Source organism: Nipponia nippon, unplaced genomic scaffold (assembly GCF_047370975.1).
Source record: "Nipponia nippon isolate SJK-2023a ecotype South Korea unplaced genomic scaffold, ASM4737097v1 scaffold_31, whole genome shotgun sequence".
NCBI lineage: Eukaryota > Metazoa > Chordata > Aves > Pelecaniformes > Threskiornithidae > Nipponia > Nipponia nippon.
This window is the reverse complement of record NW_028262349.1, coordinates 430,586-450,544: the sequence shown is the minus strand read 5'-3', so window position 1 is coordinate 450,544 and position 19,959 is coordinate 430,586. Positions and strand designations below refer to the sequence as shown.

General features: G+C 59.3%; 1 protein-coding gene across 5 annotated transcripts; it reads left to right on the top strand.

Annotated features, from left to right (window-relative positions):
* The first annotated feature begins 12 nt into the window (after positions 1-12).
* On the top strand, positions 13-19,303 carry POLRMT (RNA polymerase mitochondrial). Of its 5 annotated transcripts, none has more exons than XM_087769733.1 (21): positions 13-547; positions 1,198-1,293; positions 1,969-2,645; positions 3,000-3,130; positions 6,000-6,186; positions 6,669-6,818; positions 6,977-7,144; positions 7,477-7,647; positions 8,386-8,625; positions 8,875-9,654; positions 10,196-10,318; positions 12,314-12,436; positions 13,429-13,608; positions 14,380-14,466; positions 14,765-14,878; positions 15,592-15,641; positions 15,931-16,029; positions 16,371-16,443; positions 16,962-17,044; positions 17,636-17,706; positions 18,543-19,303. In XM_087769733.1, the coding sequence occupies exons 1-21, from the start codon at positions 490-492 to the stop codon at positions 18,590-18,592; spliced, it is 3,711 nt and encodes a 1,236-aa protein (XP_087625859.1). In that variant the 5' UTR covers positions 13-489; the 3' UTR covers positions 18,593-19,303. The 5 variants fall into 5 exon arrangements, 4 of the variants coding, with proteins under 4 accessions (XP_087625859.1, XP_087625862.1, XP_087625860.1 ...); XM_087769734.1 differs by having other exon boundaries at positions 363-547; positions 6,711-6,818; XM_087769735.1 differs by lacking the exons at positions 17,636-17,706; positions 18,543-19,303 and having other exon boundaries at positions 364-547; positions 16,832-17,038.
* Positions 19,304-19,959: the final 656 nt, after the last annotated feature.

Here is a 19,959-nt window from a genome sequence, read left to right as displayed (position 1 = left end):
GGGGCGGGGCGGGGCCTCCCGTTCATAAATCGGTGCCCCGACGGCTGTCCCAGCCGTTCCCGGTCGCCGGGCGTTCACTTGCGCTCGCAGGGCGCCCGGTTGGGGGCCTGCGCGCCCCGGCTCCCGCGGCGGGTGGTCCGGGCCCCTCGCGGAGAGGCGGGGCCGCCGTGGCCCCCGGCCCGGTGGTGGTGGTGTCGGTGTCCGGCTGCGGTCCAGCCCCGGGGCACGCCGGGCTCGGGGCCGGGACGGGCGCGGGGCTGCGCCGGGTCCCCCTCCGCCGGTTCCGTCCCGTCCCGTCCCGTCCCGTCCCGTCCCGTCCCGTCCCGTCGGGGCCGCCGCGGCCGCCAGGGGGCGTGGGGTGCGGCGTGCGGCCGCGCTGCATCATGGGAGCTGTAGTCCGGCGCGGCGGGCCGCCCCCTCCCGGCGAGCATCGCGCGGCGCCTGCGCAGTGCGGCGGCGCGGCGCGGCATGGCGGCGTAGCGCGGGGCCATGGCGCTGCTGCGGCTGCGGGCGGCGCTGCTGGGCCCGGCCCGGCTGCGGGGCGCCGGTGAGGGGCCGGGGGCGGGGGGCCTGGGGCCGGGGAGGGGGCCTGAGGCCGCGGGGTGCCGAGGGAGCGGAGCGGGGGGCGGCCCTGGGGTCCCCCCCGTCAGCCCCCGGGGACGGAGCTGGGGCTGGGGGGTCCCCGCGGTCCGGAGCATCGCCCCCAGGACAGAGCTGGGTGCTGTGGGGGTCCCTGGTGTCCCGAGCCCTCCCTTGGGAGAGAGCTGGGGGCTGAGGGTCGTGTTGCGTCCTGAGCCCGCCCTAGGGACAGAGGTGGCGGCTGCGGGTGTCCTGGGGCGTTGTCGTTCTCTAAGGACAGAAATGGGCGACTCTGGGGTCCCGGCCCTGCTGCGGGACCGGGTCTGCCTGCTCTGGGGGTCGCTGGGGTCTCGTCGCCCCGTGCAGCAGAGCTGGGGTTTGTGGCGTCCCCGGGGCCGTGCTTCCTCCAAGAGGTCAGAGCCGGGGGTGAGGGGCGTCCCGGCCACGGAGCTGCCCCCCGCTGCTGCTGGGTCCTGCAGGCTGGGCTGGGAACCGCCGCTCGCCTTCTCCCCTCTGCGCCCTCCCCGCTGCCCAGCTGGGGCCCGGCCGTGGGGCAGTGAGCGCTGTAAGGGGTGAAGCCTCCTCTGACCTCCCTGTCCTGGTGTCTTTCCGCTGCAGGGGTCCCATGGAGTGTTCTCAGGAGCTACTCCTCTGCCAGCGCCAAGGAGAAGGCGAGCAGAAATGCCATCTGTGAGAGGACAGAGCTGCTGGAAGGTGAGTTGGGGAGAGCTGCAGGGGTTTCCCTTATTCAGTGTCCGGGAGGTTTTCTAGGAGTCTTCCCATTCTGTGTAGCCATAAAGAAGATATTTGGGACTAGAAGCACTTGTAGCCTGGACAAGGATGTGGGGCTTCCCATGGACTTGCTGCCCTCCCTGAGCAAGTTCTGTCCTGTTCCAAGGACCTGGAGACCCACCCTGCCCACAGGGAGCGTTGAGTTGCTGTAAAATGCACGGTGGTCCTAAGGGACAGTAGAAGAGTCCCTCCAGGGTGTGCGAGAGCCCTGCAGACTGCCCTGGAACACGCTCTGGCTGCGGGCTCTCTGCCCCAGTGAGCTGAGGACATGAGGTCCTTGGAGAGAGGCCCGGTGAAGTGACCAGGCAGCAGGTTAGACAAGCGTGAGCTGGTGCTTTTTCCCTTGCAGTGACACTGTTGGGTTCCCTGGGATGCTAGGATGGGCCACAGCATATGGGTGGATCCCAGAAAGACAGTGGTCAAAGCAGCTGATTGCTGGGAGGAGGGCTGGCCAGAGAGCGAAGAAGTCCTTGTGTGGACCCCCTTTTCCTGAGCATGTCCCTGGGCGCTCCCAGAGGCGAGGCCCTGGGGTAGGACGCAACGTTCTGCTGTGCCTTGCATCCCTTCACCTCTCCCCGGCTGTGTGTTTCCTGGCAGTGCTGAAAGCTCGAGTGAAGCAGCTCCAAGCCAGTAATGTCCCGGAGGCGATGGTCAACAAAGCAGAGCTGGCCCCACTGGGGAATGACAAGTACCAGGACCCGCTGCAGAAAGTGGTGGCTCCTGGCCCCGTGGAGGAACAACCTGCTGCCAGGGGAAGGGATGAGAGCCCGGCCCGGCCCAGCAGCTGGGTTGAGAAGCTGAAGAAGGAGATGTACATCCGGCAGCTGAAGGTGGAGCGAAAGTTATCCATCGCCGCCTCCCAGCCAGCTCTGAAGGGCCAGGCCAAGGCCAAACCAAAGGCCAAGGCCAAGGCCAAGGCCAAAGCTAAAGCTAAAGCCAAGAAGAGCCTGAAGAGCCCAAAGGCTAAAGTGGCTGCTGCCTGGAGCCAGAGCCACACTGGCCTCCACCGTGCCTACGCCCGCAGCAAGCCCAGGGTGGCAGCGGTGAAGGAGGGTACGAAGGCACAGAGGCCTCAGAGGGTGCTGGAGGACAAGGACAGCAGCCAGTACAAGATCCTGCAGCAGACCATCCAGTCCAACCTCGAATGCTTCCTCTTCTTGCAGCAGCCAGAGGAGGCCGAGAGGTTCCTTCTCTTGTACCACAGCTCCCCTGTGAAGAGAAGGCTTTTGAATGTCAATGCGTACAACATCGTGATGCGTAGCTGGGCAAGAAAGGTACCGAGCCTGGGGGCTGCTGCCCTGGTCCGGCTGTCAGGTTTTCTGGGTGGGAGAGGGGGGCTGGCTCAGGAGGAAGAGCCTCATGCTTGTAGAAGCAGTGGTCATGGTTTTATCTGTTTGTCACATCTGCCTTCAGCAAGTGTTTAAGGAGGGCTTGTCTTCTGCTGAGAGGGACAGAGCAGATAGGAGGCCCCTGAATCAGGCCACTGATCCTGTGAGGTGGCTTTGAGGGGAAGAAGGGGATGGGGCGGGATAGACGTGGCTAAATTTGAACAGGAGCAGAGGGGCGTGAGGCTGTGATTTGGGGCTGCTGGTGTCTGTGTCCACAGCCCCTTCCCTTCTCATCCGCAGGGCCACTTGCAGCACATCAACCGGCTGTTTTCCATGCTGGAGTCTGTCGGCCTCCGGCCCAACCTGGACTCCTATGCGGCGGCGCTGGAGTGCATGGGCCGGAACCAGTCATCCGCCAAAGCCATCCGGAGGTAACACACTTCACCTGCCGCGGGGTGCCGCCAAGCCCTGGGCGGCATCTCCATAGCCTGCCGCTGTGCTGGGAGAACTGGGAGCTTGCTCTGGGGAGGAGATGCACTGGCCCGGGGTCGGGAAGACCTGCCCCTGCTGTGTGCGCATCTAGATGCTCTGACCCGCTTCTCGTGGCCAGATTTAGGGGCGGGCAGAGCTCTTGCAGTGGGCCCTCCTCGCCACCCCCAGCTGCTAGGGAGTTTGTCCGAGATCTTGCAGAGAAAGGAGATGTAGGAGGTGAGAACAACCTTGCTTCTGGCCAGAGCTGTGTCTGCTCCCCCAGAGCTCACAGAGCAGCTCCCTGGGCTGGGAGCAGCCTCTCTGCAGTCTCCCTGGTTCTGCACCCATCCCGGGCATCTCTCTCCCACTGGTCCCTCCATCACTGCCCAATAGGAATGGCTTCTCCGTTTGTTTTTACAGCACCTCCATGGAGTTTGCCCTTCCTGGCAGGCTCAGCCAACAGCTGGTTTTGCAGGGTGCCAGCTCTCTGGAGGAGCATGATCAGGAGATTTGGATGGATTTTGTGGAGCGTAATGGGCAAAATAAGTGTCAGACCCAAAGTGAGGAGCTGAAGGAGCCCTGTGAGATCCCAGCAGGCTGGCTCTAGGGGCAGCGCTTGGGTCTGGTAGCACAGCCAGCTGCCTTGCCAGAGGATGGAGAAGGCTTTCTCGTGATCTGCTATGGCTGCACCAACACCCTTGGGTGGTTCAGGGATTTATCACTGGCTAACAAGTTCTAGGTGCTTCTGAGTGAACGTCTTCCAGTCAGTTGATTTAGAAGTGACTGGCATTGACTTTGCTGCCTCGGTGTGTGGGTGTTGCGTCAGTACAGCAGTACACCTGTAGGGCTGTCTATAAGCAAATGTTTAGAGCACACCTGCACGGATTTGTCAACCCCAAGCCTCGCCAGGGCATGTGTGTGTTTCCCCACAACTGTTTCTGTTTGCTGACGCTCTGTGTGTGGCTATGAGCTCTCATTTCCCGTGCTCTCCCAGTTGGACATGGCAGTGGCTGGCCTGGAGCGCTGAGCCTGTCCTGGGAGCAGGCGAAATGGGGGTTGTTTTTCACTCTGCTCCCAGACTGCAGGGTCCCTTTGAACGTGTAAGGTGGGAGTTGCTTGTTTTAACTGGGCTGCTGTGGGGTAGTTTTTGGGGAGAGTGGCTCTGCAGAGATGTAGAGCTGTTCCTCGCCAAAGCCCCTGCCTGCTCCCAAACATACCGAAATGCAGCTGGGGCGCATGCAGCAGCAGGATTCACAGCGTGTTGCAGTTCTGGCTCAGGGCACTGTGTGTCACCTCTTGGGCTCTTAATGCTTTCCCAAAGCTGCCAGGGGCTCCCTCCTGCCCGTTTTGCTTTCTGTGGCTGATGGGGGCCTGGGCTGGGGCCTGGCTGGTGCCACTGTCACCCGGGTCTGCCTGTCCTCCTGCCCGTGTCACCTGGTGTGGGCCAGGCCAGTCGGCAGGTGGGGCTCTGGGCTCTGCTGTGCCCCAGATCCCAGCTCTGGCCCGGCAGAGCCAGGAGGATGCGGTCCTGCAGCCTCCTTGGTGAGGCTGGGGAGTGGGAGATCTCAGCATGTGCAGGGGATTTTGGTCCCTGGCAGCAATGGGGGCTGCAGGAAAAAGAGCTTTCTCGCAAGTGCTGCAGCTGCTCCTGGTGCTCAGGCTGTTCCTGCTGCAGCCCTGCGAGCCGTGCTCCTGTGCCCTGGCTCCCAGGCTCAGTGCATGAACCGCAGCCCCCTGTCCCTTTGCCCAAGCTCTGACCAGCCCGTGGGTTCCCTTCTGCTGCCATGGGCTGGAGGGGAGAGCAGGGTTATTTGGGGGTGAAGGAACCCGCATCTTTTTGCTCGGTCTCACAAGGGCAGCAGAGCTCAGTTTCCCCACCCGAGTGTGAAGGTGAAAGCTGCCTGCTCAGCAGTGGTGCGGGCTGGAGGGGTGGATAATTGATTGCTGTAACCCGAGGCGGGTGACCTTGTCGGGACGGGCTGTGCTCCAGAGGCAGCTCCCACCCCAGCAGCTCCGGCAGCCCTGAGAGCTGTCTCCTGGCTGTGTGCGGAGGGCAGGGAGAGCTCCCGTGTTCCCGCAGGACAGCGTCCTGCTGCTAGCCTGCCTGGCAGTCACGCTCTTGGTGGACTGAGGCATCTGCCTCCTGTGGGTTTCCCAGTTATGCCCATTTCTGTGCCATTCTTCCCTGCCTGGGGCTGGGCAGACATCAGTGTGGCCAGGCACAAGTTGCTGCAAGGCTTTCAGCGGTTGCTGCTTGCTCTGAGGAGGATGCAGGAGAAGGGAAGAGGCATCCCAGGGCAAGTGCATGGGGCACATCCCGCTCCCCGGGGCTGTCAGAGCCTTTCCAAGGAGTGTGAGAGGTTGCACCCTTCCTGCAGCTGCCCTGGCATGAACGGTGGCGCAGAGGAAAGCTGCTGGGAACCACCCGGCATGAGGAGGCCCCTCCAGCCCTCCTGGAACGGCCTGGAGCCGTGTATCAGTCTCCTGCCATATGCTCACAGCTAATTCTTGGTGGGTGCCAGCCCCCAAGCCCTGCTTTGGGAGAGGGTTTTGCTTCTGTGGCTGCCAGGGATTTGGGAGGGGCGGCTCTTTGTCCTGTGGTGTGTCTCACGTGGGTCTGGGTGATGCTGTTGAGGGCACAAGTGAGGAAGGAAAAGCCTGACACAGTCAAGGCTCTTGGATCCTCAAAAGGGGTCACCCCCATCTGACTCCTCCATGCTTAGTCTTCTGTTTAAAAACTTTGTTCCCTGCCTCATTATGTGCTGATTTCTGTCCAACACACACAGTCCCCTGTGAAAGATTAAGCCTATCTTATCTGCCCCTCTTCAGATGTGTGCAGCAGCTGAAGAGCGATGGCTTCCACGTGGATGAGCTCTTCCAAAAGTGCTTGTTTGAGGAAGATGAGAAGGAGAAGGTGCTGAGGGCCATCAGGATTGTCCAGCCCAACTACCGGCTGCCCGCTCCACCCAAGCCCCAGACCTGCAAGTCTTCTCTGCTCCAGGGCTTCTACTCCAAAGTAAGCCACAGAGCTCAGGGATGTCTCTGCAGCTCAGAGAGGTGTTGGAGCTGGACAGATGGTGTTCACAGGTGTCCTCAGGTCCAGCCCAGGACTGTGATATGGGAAGAACTTTTTAGCTGATCTCTGTTCACTAGCCCACGCAAATCATCAGGCAGCTCCTTGTTCCGAGGAAGTGAATAGCCTTACCAACAGCCTTACAGGGGAACAGAGAAGCCGAGGGGTGGAGATGACCTTCATGTGCTGGAGGGTGTGCCTGGGGGGGATGCTTGACCATGAGACAGGAACAGAGCAGCCTCTGGAGGGGCCTGTTACTCCAGACTCCCTGGGGTTTGCCAGGCAGGGACCTCAGACCTCAGAGGTCCCAGAAAGGTGCCTTCAGCAGGGACTCATACCACATGCCTCTTACAGGGAAGCTGGGAGAGCGAGCATGTCTTCTCTTCCTCTGGCTTTTGGCACTTAATGTCTCTCTCTTGTTGCAGAAGAAGACGGTGTCATACCCCAAGCTGGATTTCTCTGTGCAGGAGCTGCAGGAGCGCTTTCAGCAGCAGCTGGAGATGGAGCTGGACAACACTGTAACCATCGAGTCAGTGGAGTCAACCAAACCTCTGACCCCGCAAGCCATTAAAGCGGTAAAGCTCAGGAAGTCTGGGGCTGCATGTCTGGAGGGAAGGGGGGCCGTTCAGCCCTCAGGACCTGGATGCAGGGGTCAGTGGCCTAAAGAGGGGGGCAGCACCCTGGTGACACACTCTCACGACAGCGTTACTGTCTTGCTTCCATTTCTGTGTAGCGCAAACTGCTGGCCACCCTTCGTTCCCACTGGCACGATTCCATCCTCCAGGCCCTGCAGAAGTCAAAGCACAACATGTCCAAGCTCAAGACAGCGTCGGGGTACAACATTCTCTACCCCTACCTGTGCCTGCTGCCGGATGAGGAGTACGTGGGGATCATGCTGCAGGTAGGACCCTGCCCTGCCCTCACAGCGCCACAGGAACAGGGCCGCCCAGACAGCCATAGGGCTGCCACAAAGCACCGATGTCCTGCTCGGGCCAGCAGAATCAGAACATGAGCTTCAAAGTTGGTGCAGGCTCTGTCTGCTCCCTGTGCTGAGCAGTCAGAGAAGCCCTGCTCTGTCCTGGCCATGTTTCCTTCCTCCTCATTTGCTCAGCATCACGGGAATCAGCATCTTTCTATGCTCCCCACACAGGGGCTTTAACTCCCACTTTGTCTCTCTGTTCCGTCTTTCTGTTCCTCCGTCCTTAAGACCCTCTTTGCCTTCCCCTTTCTCAGATCCTCAACACCCTCTCTCCACAAGGAGAATCCCTGGCTGTCTTGGCCAGGGAGCTGGGCGCCAAAGTCTACAACAGATACATCACCCAGAGGAAGCTGCGCAGCCGCCAGCTGGAGAAGGTGCAGGAGATCTACGAGGACTATATCCACCTGCTGGCAAAGGACAGCCAGGTAGGTACACCTGAGAGAGGGCGGGCCTGGGGCCTGTGGGTTACAGAGCAGAGACGGGGCAAAGCAGTTTGTCCACCTCCTCGCAAGCACGAGGTCCAGGTTCTGGGAATCTGCTGCTGCAGAGGCCACCAGAACCAGTAGAGCCCCATCTAGCGCTCGGCAGGCCCCCTGCCCCATGGTAACAGATGGGTCAGTTCTGGCATAGCAGTGGGTATTTCTGAGTCTGAAGGTTTTAAATCGGCAGAACTGATCCTTTGGAGCCAGGCATCCTGTGCAGGAGAGCTCTGGGGCTTGAGGAGGGTGCACTTTGCAGGGCAGGACAGGACAGGAGGGGAGAAAGGGGCCAAGGCCACCAATCTGGGCAGCTCGAGGATGAGCAGGTCGTTCCCAGAGCTGTGTGCGCGTGGCGTGGCGGGGGAGGCAGATCTGCAGTCTGGGAAGGAGGGTCAGGATGGTGTGGGGAGAGGGTGTCAGCACAAGGATGTGGCAAGAGGAAGGGATTTACAGTGCCGCTCTCCTGGCCTGCAGCAGAAGCAGGTTCTCGCTGTTGGGCTTGCCCCAGCCACGTCAGCAGTCCTTCCCCCAACTACCCCTGTCAGGGAGGACCTCACAGGGACACAGAGACAGCAGGGTCCTTCTCAGAGCTGTACAGGTACATAGATCCCATCCAGCAAACTCCCTGGGAGCAGCATGGCTGGCCCCTCCAGCTGACCCGATTTTTCTCCTTCCACCTCCCAGCCTGACGAGTACTTGCCACGCGAATATTGGGAGAAGCTGGTGGCAGAAGCAGGCTTTGGGCCTTCCCTGAACTTGAAGGACTGCAGCTGGCCATACATGCTCCTCCTGCGCCTGGGTATGCACATGCTGGAACTCCTGGTGCAGGCTGTCAAGGTGCCCAGGAACATCCTCAGTCCTCGCCTGGAGCCCAAGCTTATCCCTGTCCTCTACCACATCTACTCCTTCCGCAGCAGCTGGCAGGTGAGCCTTGTCCTGGGGGCTCTGGGGCTGTGCAGGTCACCTCTTCATCGGAACTGGGCCTTTGCAAGGCCCTTTTCCCTCCCTGCTGCCTTTCCTGCTTGGGGACACTTGGAGGGGCCTTTGGTTCTGTGCAGACAGCGTCAGTACTTAGCATGATCGTCATGTAGCGGCTGGCTGACCACATGCTCTTCCAGGCTCCAGCCCTAATCCTCTACTGCTGACCTTCACCTCTCTGATTCTCCTCTCCAGGTTGGGCTGATAAAGCCCCATCCCATCTTCTCCCAGATTGTGTCAGATGCTGCAGAGACCTTGCTGACCTTTAACTCCTCCGCCATACCTATGCTGTGCCCCCCAGTACCCTGGACTTCCCCCCACTTTGGTGCCTATGTCCTGAATGACACCAAGTTGATGCGCTTTGTGGATGGGGCCATCCAGCACCAGCTGCTCCTGGAGCAGTGTCCTCCGGTGAACCTCCACCCTGTGCTGGATGCCCTGAACCAGCTGGGCAACTGTGCCTGGAAGATTAACCAGCCAGTGCTGGATATCATCATCTCCATCTTCAATGACAAAGGCAATGAGAAGCTGGACATCCCACCGCCCATCTCTGAGGCCCCCAGGCCTTCTGCTGCTCCCAGCAATTCCTCTGCCTGGAACAAGTCCCAGAAGCACGAGTTGCTGCTGTGCAAGAAGAAGGCAGCTGAAATGCACAGCTTGCGCATGGATGCGCTCTATAAGCTCTCCATCGCCAACTACGTCAGGGACAAGGTGTTCTGGTTTCCTCACAACATGGACTTCCGAGGCAGGACTTACCCTTGCCCACCTTATTTCAACCACCTCGGTAACGATGTCACCCGGGCCATCCTGCTGTTCGCAGAGGGAAGGCCACTGGGGCCCAAGGGCCTTGACTGGCTGAAGATCCACCTCATTAACCTCACGGGGCTGAAGAAGAAGAGCGCCTTGCAGGAGCGGCTGGAATACGCCAATGAAATCATGGAGGAGATCCTGGACTCGGCTGACCACCCGCTCACGGTAGGTGGGGAACGGCTGGCAGGGCTCTGCTCGCTCTTGGGGTGGAGTGGTGGGACCCTGAGCCACAGGGGCATAGCGTGGGCTCCGGGAGCCTGCAGCTAGCCCCAGGTGGGTTGGGAGGTTCCCCTGCAGTGACTGAACTGAAAAGCAGGCAAGTTCCTCTGTGTTGGAGTCCAAATAGGAATTGTCCAAATGAGCTAAGTGAAAAAGGGATTGGTGTTAATTTCAGAGGAGACTTAACCATTCCTCTTATTTAGCATATCTTCTAGAAAGTAAAATAAAATGGAAATCAGATCAATTTTGAAACAAAAACATTTTGAAAGATAACACTTTGAGAGGAAAAAGGGAAACAAAGTGTTGCAGAGTTTCCTAAATAACATATTCCTATCTGAAAACACGATGAAATATTAGGGAAATGGAGGCACGGCAGGTGGAGGTGCCTTGCCCAGCATATCCCGAGGGCACAAGGGCTCCTGTCTTGGCTTTGGGGTGCCACGGGAGCACTGCCTGCTCCTACCAGTGTGTGCTTTTGTTTTCCCAGGGCAGGAAGTGGTGGATGAACACCGACGAACCCTGGCAAGCCTTGGCATGCTGTATGGAAATCACCAAAGCCTCACGGTCCCCGGATCCGGCAGCCTACATCTCTCACTTCCCGGTTCACCAGGTGGGAGCCCAGCGGATCCGCATGGCCCGTGTGGCTGAGCCGGGGGAGGAAAACGGGCAGAGCAGAAAGCTCAGGGCAGGGCAGAAGCGCCCAGGCCTCCAGTGCCGCATTTACTATGCCATGCGACCAGGCTTTCTTAAGCATGGGAGTGCAGTCTACAGGCATCTTGGCTTGAGAGCTCCAGTAATTTGCTGCTCCATGCAGCTGTTAATGAGCCAGTACAGTTAAGTGCTGCTTTGCTTCCTTTGGCTGGAGCAGAGCCTGTCTGGGAGATTGCTGTCAGCTGCCCGCAGGGTGAGACCCGGGCCAGTCTTACCTTCTCCAGCCGCAGGATCAGGACTGGAAATCAGCCCGACCCTGGCTGGGTGGGATGTGGGGTGGTGCGTGGCAGCACCTGCGTATCTGCAGTGCTTGGGGCTGTATGGAGGCTTTGGGGGCCTTTGCTCCTGTTCTGAGGCTGGAGCCAAGCAGCTCTGCAGGAGCAAAAGATGGCAGGTCTGGAGCTCTGAAGAAGGGGAGGAGGACAGAGGTGATCTGTCCCCTGCATTCAGTGACATGGCTGTCATTCACCATGTGCCCTGTCCCTGCTTGGTCCCAGATGTGCCTGCGCTCTGAGCGGGGCAAGTGCAATCGTTCAAGTGCTGCTCAGCTCTCTGAAGGCGTCTGTCCTTCCCGGTCAGGGAGAGGAGCCAGGCAGCCGCTCCCGGTAGCCAGCACTCAGCCCTTTCTCCCTGCTGCGTCCCAGCAGATCTGCAGCACTCTCTGCAGCCGCTGCCGAGCCAGCTATCTGTCTGCACTGATAAATCCCCTTGCTGCATGGGAGACAATGATTAATTGTTTTCCTGGTGAGAGCGGTTTGCTCATTTATCTCATTAGAAGATCAGATGGCCCTAATGAAGTGGGGGGGAGAATGGGGTGTATTCTGCCAGTAGCAATGGTCTGGAATCTGTATGAGACCATCTAAACTGATATAGTTATGACAACAAAAGATCAAGAGAGCAGTCGGGGGTGTGTGGAGGGTGCCGTTAATGAAATTCAAGCAAGTACTTCTTCTGGAGGGCACCCCAGTCTCTTTCCACCTGAGTCATCAGCGCTCAGTTAATAGAGGCAGCTCTTCTGCCGCGGCAGGGCTGCCGGAGCCCTGTCAAGTCTCGGCTCTGCAACTTGCTGCACTGCAGGGTGTGGGGAGGAGGCGGAGAGGAGAGGAGGGTTGATCCTGCCGGCAGCTGCAGGCTCCCTTTGACCAGGCAGAGCCCAAGCACAGGAGGAGCAGGGATGGTCCAAAGCAGCAGCACGTCTTCTGGGAGAAGCGTTTCTGGTGGTGCTGTTTGGGGAACAGCAGGACCTTCCCACGCCATCGGTCAGGTCCTGCCTATCTCATCCGAGCTGGTCTCGGTCCCAGGAGGGCTGTCAGGGCAGCTGCTGTGACAGATTGGTTGGCCTGCCTCTGTAACTGCAGCTTTGGGATAGGCTGGGTCGGAGCTGGTTTCTGTCAGAAGGTTTTCATCAGCCACAGAGCAGAGGTAGCCCAGCTAGCTGGAGCCTCAGAGTCAGCTGCGGCTTGCTGAGTGATCTTTGGCTCGGCCTGCCTCTGATCCCGCTCCTGGGGTTTCTGAGGTTGTTTTGACTGCTGGCTCTTGGGGCTTCTTTTAGCATCCCAGACAGATTTGTTGTTTTCCAAATTTTCTGTTTTTCAGTGTTTCCACAGAGCTCTGTCTTTGCAAATTCATGGAGGGGGCAGTGTGATGTGAGGTTTTCTTTTTTTAAACCTCATAGGCAGCAGTATTTAGTGATGAGACCCAGACAGGAAAGCTGGCCAGAAGGAAGATGGAAACTGGTGTGGCCCTGGCCACTACTGGGAGATCAGCTGCAAACCTGTCCGAAGGGGGGGGGAAATGGCAATAACCTTTTGAGCCAAGTGTATCTGTGCTGTTGAATGGGGGCAGATGAGCAGGGCTCCATCCACACACTGACACCTTGTTTTCCCACACGCAGGATGGCTCTTGCAATGGTCTACAGCACTACGCAGCTCTTGGCCGGGACCTTATTGGTGCCATCTCTGTCAATCTGATGCCCTGCAATGTCCCCCAGGATGTCTACAGTGCGGTGGCCCAGCAGGTGAGGCACAGTGGGGACAGGGGGAGGTGTCCTCTTGGAACTGCCTCCCTCCCTTGCCAGTGTGTTGCACAGGGTCACTCTAGCTCCCAAGGAGAAGTGTCAAGGTACAACCAGCGTACAGAGGGCTGGGAAAGCAAGAGCTGGCTGCAGGCAGGGAGTCTCTCCCTCCCTGAATGAGAACCACTGCAACAACCGCAGTGGGGATCTGGCTGGAGATCTGTCCTGACAGAGGTAGCTGTGAGGAATCCACTGGGATTTCTGCTGTCCTCACTTCTCCTGAATGAAGTCTGGGAGAAGCAGGGTAGAGAGGTAGAAGAGAGCAGAGAGTGTTCTTCATCTCCTGGTCACAGCTGGGTGGCCTGCAGGTTATGGGATTTTCTTCGTTTGAGCTGGGCAGGAGGGACTGGGGAGAGATTCAGCCTTTGGCACAGCTGCTAAGTCTTCAGTTTTCTTGGCAAGACATGATGTGAAATGAGCCTGCTGGGAAGTGTGCTGAGATCTACCAGACTCAACTGGCATTGAACCCCTGGCTCTCCCTTCTAGGTCTCAGCACATTTTATCCAGGCAGCACCGCACCAGAGGGCGGGAGGAGCACACAGAGGGTGCATGGTTTGCTCAGAGTTATCATTGGGGGTGGCAGAGGTGGGAGAACCTGAGTCGTGAGCCACAGTCCTAGTGCCATGTCCTTGTGATGTCTGGCACCGCCCCGCTGCCAAGGGACACTGCTCTGCTGAGGCAGCAGTGGAAGGCTCTGGTCCCCGTGGGCACGGTTATCTGGGAGATGCGGATGCCTCTTGATTCCTTCAGCCGATGATCCCTGCTAACTAGGGCTGGTGAAGATGGGCTGCAGGGTTTCTGATGGGAGGTCAGGCCAGGCAGCGCACAGCTGGGAGGGTCTTGTGTGGCCCCCCGACTCTCCCCCAGCCATGGAGGGGGCTTGGGCCAGCACGGCTCGCGGTGGGGCTGACCTCCTGGGGCGCTCTCCTCCTCAGGTGGAGGAGTTTCGAAAGAAGGATGCTGAACAGGGGGTGAAGGTCGCCCAGGTGCTGCAAGGCTTCGTGAGCCGCAAGGTGGTGAAGCAGACGGTGATGACGGTGGTGTACGGTGTCACACGCTATGGCGGGCGGCTGCAGATGGAGAAGCGTCTCAAGGAGATTGACGAGTTCCCTGAGGTAGCGTGCCTGCCCCGGCCTCCCCCAGCAGTGTTTTGCTCAGCTCTCAGTCCCTGCTGGCAGAGGTACCTGCACTGCCCTTCCTGGGGGTTTCCTGCTGCCCTGCTCTCTCCTTACCCCCCAAATCTCAGCTAGCAGAGGGACGTGCAGGACCGCATCCCCCGTGCCTGTGCCAGGCTTGTCCATCTTGCGGGAGAGCTGTCTGCCAGCACTTGTGGGTGGGGAGGGATTCTTCAGGTGGGGCTGCTCCTCATCCTTCCCGGGCCCAGCTTGGTGGCATGACAGCTCCAGCTGGTGTTTCAGATGCAAAACAAGGTTTGTGGCTGTGCTCTTGCCTCTGGAAGTGGCCCTTGTCTCTCACAGAGCTCTTGGAGGCTTGCTTCTCCTGGCGCCTGTTTCTCATTCTGTGACCCCACTGTGAGACAGTCCTTGCTGAGTGGGTGGTTTGCTGTGGCAGGTTGGTGCTGGGCTGCATTATATTCCTGGGGCAGATGAGGCAGCAAGAGCCTCCTGTTTGTCCAGGGACGTTACGCAGAGATCAGCCTGTCCTCAGACAAGGAGCTGTCTGAAATGCTGATCTCGGCCTCCCTCCATCACAACCCACAGCCATCTGCAACAGCTCAAGACTTAGCACAGTCTGTGATGGAGGCAATTTTGAGGCACCGGAGAGCAGGGAGGTGCTCTTTTAGCTTACCCTAGGTCCCATCACTTTGCTTCGTATCTTTTGCTGCCCCTTGGCCTGACCCCTTGCTCTGCCTTCGGTCTGTGCAGGAATACTTGTGGGAAGCATCTCACTACCTCGTAAAGCAGGTGTTCAATGGCATCAAGGAGATGTTCTCAGCAACTCGAGATATCCAGGTAAGGTGCCTGTTTCCTCTTATCTCTCTCTGCCTTTTCTCCTTCTCTGGCCCACCCATACATAGACCAGGGAATGCTCCATGGGGATGGTTATTCTGGGTCCTGGCCCAGAGAAGATCCTCCTGTCCCAGCCCAGAGGTGTGGGATTGTGGCTGTTGCAGGGCCAAACTCCCCCAAAAGCGCTGGGCTGTCACAGTCGGTGGCAGGAGTCGGGCTCACCTGTGCTGGTTGGGGATGGGGTCTCCCAGCTGCCCATGCTAACTCCAGCCGCTTTCTTCCCCACTTCCGTCTGCTGAAGAACTGGCTGACGGAGAGTGCCAAGCTCATTGCCCAGTCGGGACGGACGGTGGAGTGGGTCACGCCGCTGGGTCTTCCCATCGTGCAGCCCTACTATCGGTCCAGGCCCACTGTGGTGAGTATCTCGTGTGCAGGACCCATCTACCCCTCCCTCTGCCATGGTGGGGAGCAGGGAGAGGGCAGCCGGGCTTCCAGGCAGCCGGGCTTCGAGGCAGCCAGCTAGAGCCTGGCAGGTCAGCATCACCTGCGGGTGAGCCTGCAGAGTAGGTGGGATTTGTGTGTGCAGGCACATCCTCCAACCTCATCGCTCCCTGCAGACTGGAGTGTGTGGGTGGGCTGGTGAGGAAGCTCTGCTGCTCCCGTCCCACTCAGGCAGCTGGGGCACGGGCCCGTTCCCCGCACCGAGGAGCCTTCCTCAGGGCTCCTGTGATTCAGTCTCGCTGCTCTTGCCTCCCACACGCTGCCGCGCTGACTCACGTCTCCCCAGCCTGTCTCGTCCTCACAGCCGCTCACCTCCAGGAGCCCTTCTCTTAGCCCTCGCAGGGGTGAATCAGTGCATCGCTGGGAAGGGGTGAAGGATGCCTGCCAGCATCCCCAAGAGGGGGAGCAGGCAAGGTGTCACTGAGGAGTGACAGCTGCCGTGGTGACTGGGATGCCCTGGAAAGGTCCCTGCCCAGGCCCCTTGTTGCAGCCAGGGACATTTGCTGCAGAGCAGAGTAGCTCGTGGTCCGTGCGAGCCCCTCTCCAGAAGGACAGGGCAGTGCTGAGTGCCTTGTGCTGGCTGGGCAGGGCGGTGTGACAGCTGATCCCCTTTCTCTCTCCCTGCAGCTGAATTGCAGCATGCAGAACTTGAGTGTGAAAAACTCCAACAGCAACCAGTAAGTATGAAACCACAGTCTTTACTGAGCCCCTGCTGTCCCCAGCCTGTGCTTTGGGGACAAAACCTTCCCATCAGTGGAACCTGCCAGTGAGTGCCAAAGCTCCTGGTATCCCCCTGAGCTGCAGAAAGCCAGCCAGAGCAGGGCCCTGTGCTTCAGCGGGTCTTGGGGCCCTCCAGGGCTGCCCCCATCAATCCCTAGTTTTGGCTGGCACTGGCTCTGTGCTGGCACGCTCATCTTTGGACCTGGAAGTGCCCCAGCTCCTCCTGTCTCCCGCTCTGTGCTGCAGGAAGCCTGATACAGTGAAGCAGAAGAACGCCTTCCCGCCCAACTTCATCCACTCCCTGGACTCCACGCACATGATGCTCACGGCTCTGCACTGCCTCAGGTAGGGAGCAGGCAGCTGGGGCTCTTCCCTGGCTCCGGGACTCGGCGTCTGCTGGGAGAGCATCGCCAGGGCGAGGCGTGCAATGTGGGAAAGAGGTTTCCCTTGTGGGGTGGGTGTTTGGGCCTTCTGGCAGAGAAGGGTTGAGAGGAGGCAGCAGGGCAGGGACAGGGAGATTGTGGGGTTAGCCGTCTCTCTCTGAAGATCTGCAGGCACTGTGCGGGGAGGTCCCCTGCTTGCATGGTCCCTGCTTATGTCCCAGCAAGAGGGCCTACATGGGACAGGGGACATCGCAAAGAGGGGGCTCTCAGCACTACTTCATGGCACCTTCTGCTGCCTCCCAGGCAGGGTCTGACCTTCGTCTCGGTCCACGATTGCTACTGGACTCACGCGCTCACTGTGGATGTCATGAACCAGGTAAAAGTGTCCTCCCGGGTCCCTTGTGAGCAGGGATCTTGCTGATCTGTCCTCTGGGCACTCGCCAGCCCTTGCTTCCCCTGGGCTTTGCTCCATAGGCTGATTTATTTAACCAGGCAAGGTGAACCTGGGGTGCTTGCTGGCGATTGCAGCTGATTTCCTGGTGCCGTAGCCCCATCTCCTCCCGCCCTTCAAGGAGGGTGTGCGGGAGAACCTGTGCCTGTAAATTGGCGCTAGACACAGCGCCTAGCAGAGTCAGTGCCTCTGTCTTGCCCTGGGCTCTTTCCCCTGGAGTCCTACAAGGGCTGTTGTGCAGTGGATTGATAAATGGGGGTCAGCCTCTGCTTCCCGCCTCCCCAGGCTGATTCCCTTCACCCTTGTCTGGCAGCCCCCCCTTCCCACTCTTGCCTGCTGCCTTCCCTGCCCCTCACCTCTGACCTGTCTTGGCTGAGAAGCACTGAGGGGAAGGAGGGGAAAACGCCTGTTAACCTGCGACTCACCATTGCTCCCCGGATCAGATCTGTCGGCAGCAATTTGTGGCTCTGCACAGCGAGAAGATCCTGCAGGATCTGTCCAAGTTCATGCTGGAGAAGTACTGCAGGTATTCCTCGCCTGTTGGCGAACCCCCACCGCTCTCCTTCCTGCCCACGCCGATTCCCTCTCCCAGCAGTTGTTGTGCCCAGATGCTCACGGGTTGGGTCATCTGCCTGGGGGTTGCTCTGGAGGGAAGTTGTGCTTCCTTCTTGACCGATGCCCAAATTGCCTCAGACCTCGGTGTGAAAAACAAGGTGTCTGCATCCTTTTGCTGCAGAACTGAAGCAGGGTTTGGTGCTTGAATCCCTCAGTGGGCCTGGGGCGGGCCATAATGTCTGTGCCTTGGTTCCCCGCTGTGAATGAGGCAGTAAGGAGCAGCGAAGACGTGCGTTGGGTTGGCCCAGTGTGTGGCCCTCTGTTGCCACCACAGAGCCAGCCAGATGGCACGGACTGACCCAGTCCTGGGCAGGGTCTGTAGATGCCTCAGCGCCTGCCTAGGGCTGCTGTGGCAGGGACTGGGCTCCCGCTCCTGCTGCAGGGTGTCTCGTGTTTTGGAAGAGGTGAATCCTGTTGTCAGGGGCCTGCACTGGGGAGCAGAGGAGGGTGCGCCTTCTCCCAGAGCTCCCATGTTGATTTGCTTTCTTTCTGGTTCGTCTAGCCCCGGCAGAGAGACTAGAGCCCTCTGGCAGAAGAAACTGATGGAGCAGCTGTCGAATGTCCCCAAGACAGGTAGGAGCACAGGACAGGAACTGCAAAGCTCAGGAGCAGTTTGGAGACAAAGGGAGTGAGATGGGGAGTGGCCCCCGAAGTCACTGAGCCCATGTGGTGTCCGAAGTTGGACATAGTGAGGGTCTGGCCAGCTGTGCTAAAGCTGTGCCCTAAGGTCAGGTTGTCCTGCCTGTGGGGGACAGCAGAGCCATGGGGCAGTGCCTTAAGACGTTCCCCTGTAGCATCTCTGTGAGCGGTCCCTGCCTTCCCCGGAGCTGAGCCCCTGGGATTTTCCCCAGGCTCATCCCGTCCCCGTCTTGTTGTTCCTCTCCCATCTGTTTCCAACCACGAGGTATTTGCCTGGAGATGGGATTGAGGCACTCAGCATGGTAATTGCCAGGATCTAGATGATACACATGCAATGGGATTAAGGCAATTAGTTTAACTCCTCCTAATCTCTGGGCCCTGCCTCTGCCAGACCATCTGGCTAACCTTTGTTCTGCCTTTGCAAAACGGAACAGGCCAGTGCTCCGTTGCTGTTGAGCAGCTGCCGTGGTCAGCCCCAGAGGCAGCACAATCCGTTTGTACTGTGAGGCTGTGCGCTCCTCTCTTCCTTCCCTGCCTTGCTGCTGTTACGCTCTTCTGTCCTGCTCTTCCTACCACTGTCCTAGATAAATTTGGAGGGACATCAGTTCCTGGAAGATGTCTAAGATCCCTGCTGTCGTGACCTACCCTGCAGCAGGGGCTGAGCTGAAGTAGTTTTCTGCAGGAAGCTGAAACAGGGCTCGGAGCAGCTTCTCTCCCAGTTGCCCCATTTCCACCCTGCTCTGACCTGTCCTCTCCCTCGCTTCCCCCAGGCGAATTCAACCTGAAGAAGGTGATGGATTCCACCTATTTCTTCAGCTGAGCCCCGGCAGCCAGCAGGGCCCTGGACTACCTCTGGACTGCCGGCCTGCCTCAGAGGCTGCGGTAGGCACTCGCCTGCGAGGCTCCTCTGTCCTGCCTCTCACGGGGAATGTGGGTACAGCTGCCCAGCAAGAGATACCTGCCCAACACTGGGATGCTGGGGCAAACTGGGGCTCCTCGAGGAGCGCAGGAGCAGCCACGAGGGGCCGGTGGGGGACAGGGTGTCTGCACTGTTTGCTGTTACTGTCTGCTTCCTAGGCAAGGGCAGAGGGCATCGAGCCCTGGGCAAGGCTGCGTCTCTCTGGTGGGGGCTCAGAGGGGTGATGGTAGATGGGGCTGGCTCCCCTCAGTCCTCGCCTTGGCACCATGTGCCTGCCACTGCTGAGACCTCCAGAGCCTGCCTGGCTGGTGCCTGTCCTGGGCTGCCATCCCTCTCCGTCCCTCTCCTCCAGCCGGGCTGGAGGGGCAGGCAGGCGGCTGTGGCTGCAGCAGGAGCCTCCCGCTCTCGGCTGCAGGGTGGGTGCTGCTCTCCATGCCCTGCTCCAGCTGCTGGGCACTGTCACCACTCTCCTGTACCGCAGCCTCTGTGGCTCCTGACTTTCATTTCCAGGGATCGGTTTCAATTCTGCTCGCTGGGTCTCAGGCAGGGAAAACCACTAACACAGGGGTGGAGGTGTACGATACTGTAAATAAAACGTTTTTTGAAATACTAGATGGGAATCGTGTCCTTCTCGGTATTTTTGCTTGAAGTCTGCAGGGTGTCCAGGAGGGGGGACTGATGCCTCCCTAGACTGCCACTGTTTTGCTCCTTGGTTGGGTTTCAGTTATGGACAGGGGTGTCACATTCTGGAAATGCTTTTGTAGCAGAAACAGAGACAAAACTTTCCTTCAGCAGAGACTGGCTGGCGCAGCTGCAGGGGGAGCAGGGCTCTCACCGGGGCTGGCTGCAGCCACTCAGCCCTTGTGTTTCTAGCCAGGAGCTCCTGTCTTACAGACTGGGGCCTTCTGCTGTCTGTGGGGCTGCGTGCTTGTGTCCCGGCTCCTGCAGCAGTTGGTGCTTGGAGATCTTGCAGCTGGAGCTCTGTGTTTGGCCCAGCTCTTGGCTGAGCCCTGCACCTACCGGCTCCAGTTCACAGCCTGCTCCCAGCTCCTTCCCCACTGCAGCTCCGTGGTGTCCAGCTGACGCTGGGCAGGGCAGGACATGGCCCTGCCAGCGAGGGGAAAGGTGGTGGGAGGAGGCTTTTTGCCTTGTCATTTTTCTGGCAAGGAAGCAGCTCTTCAAAGGACAAAGCTGCCTCCTGCAGCCCGGGCTGGGGCTGTGCCCAGTGGCAGGGCTCCCAGGGCTGGGCGAGGGGAGCGGGAGCAGCC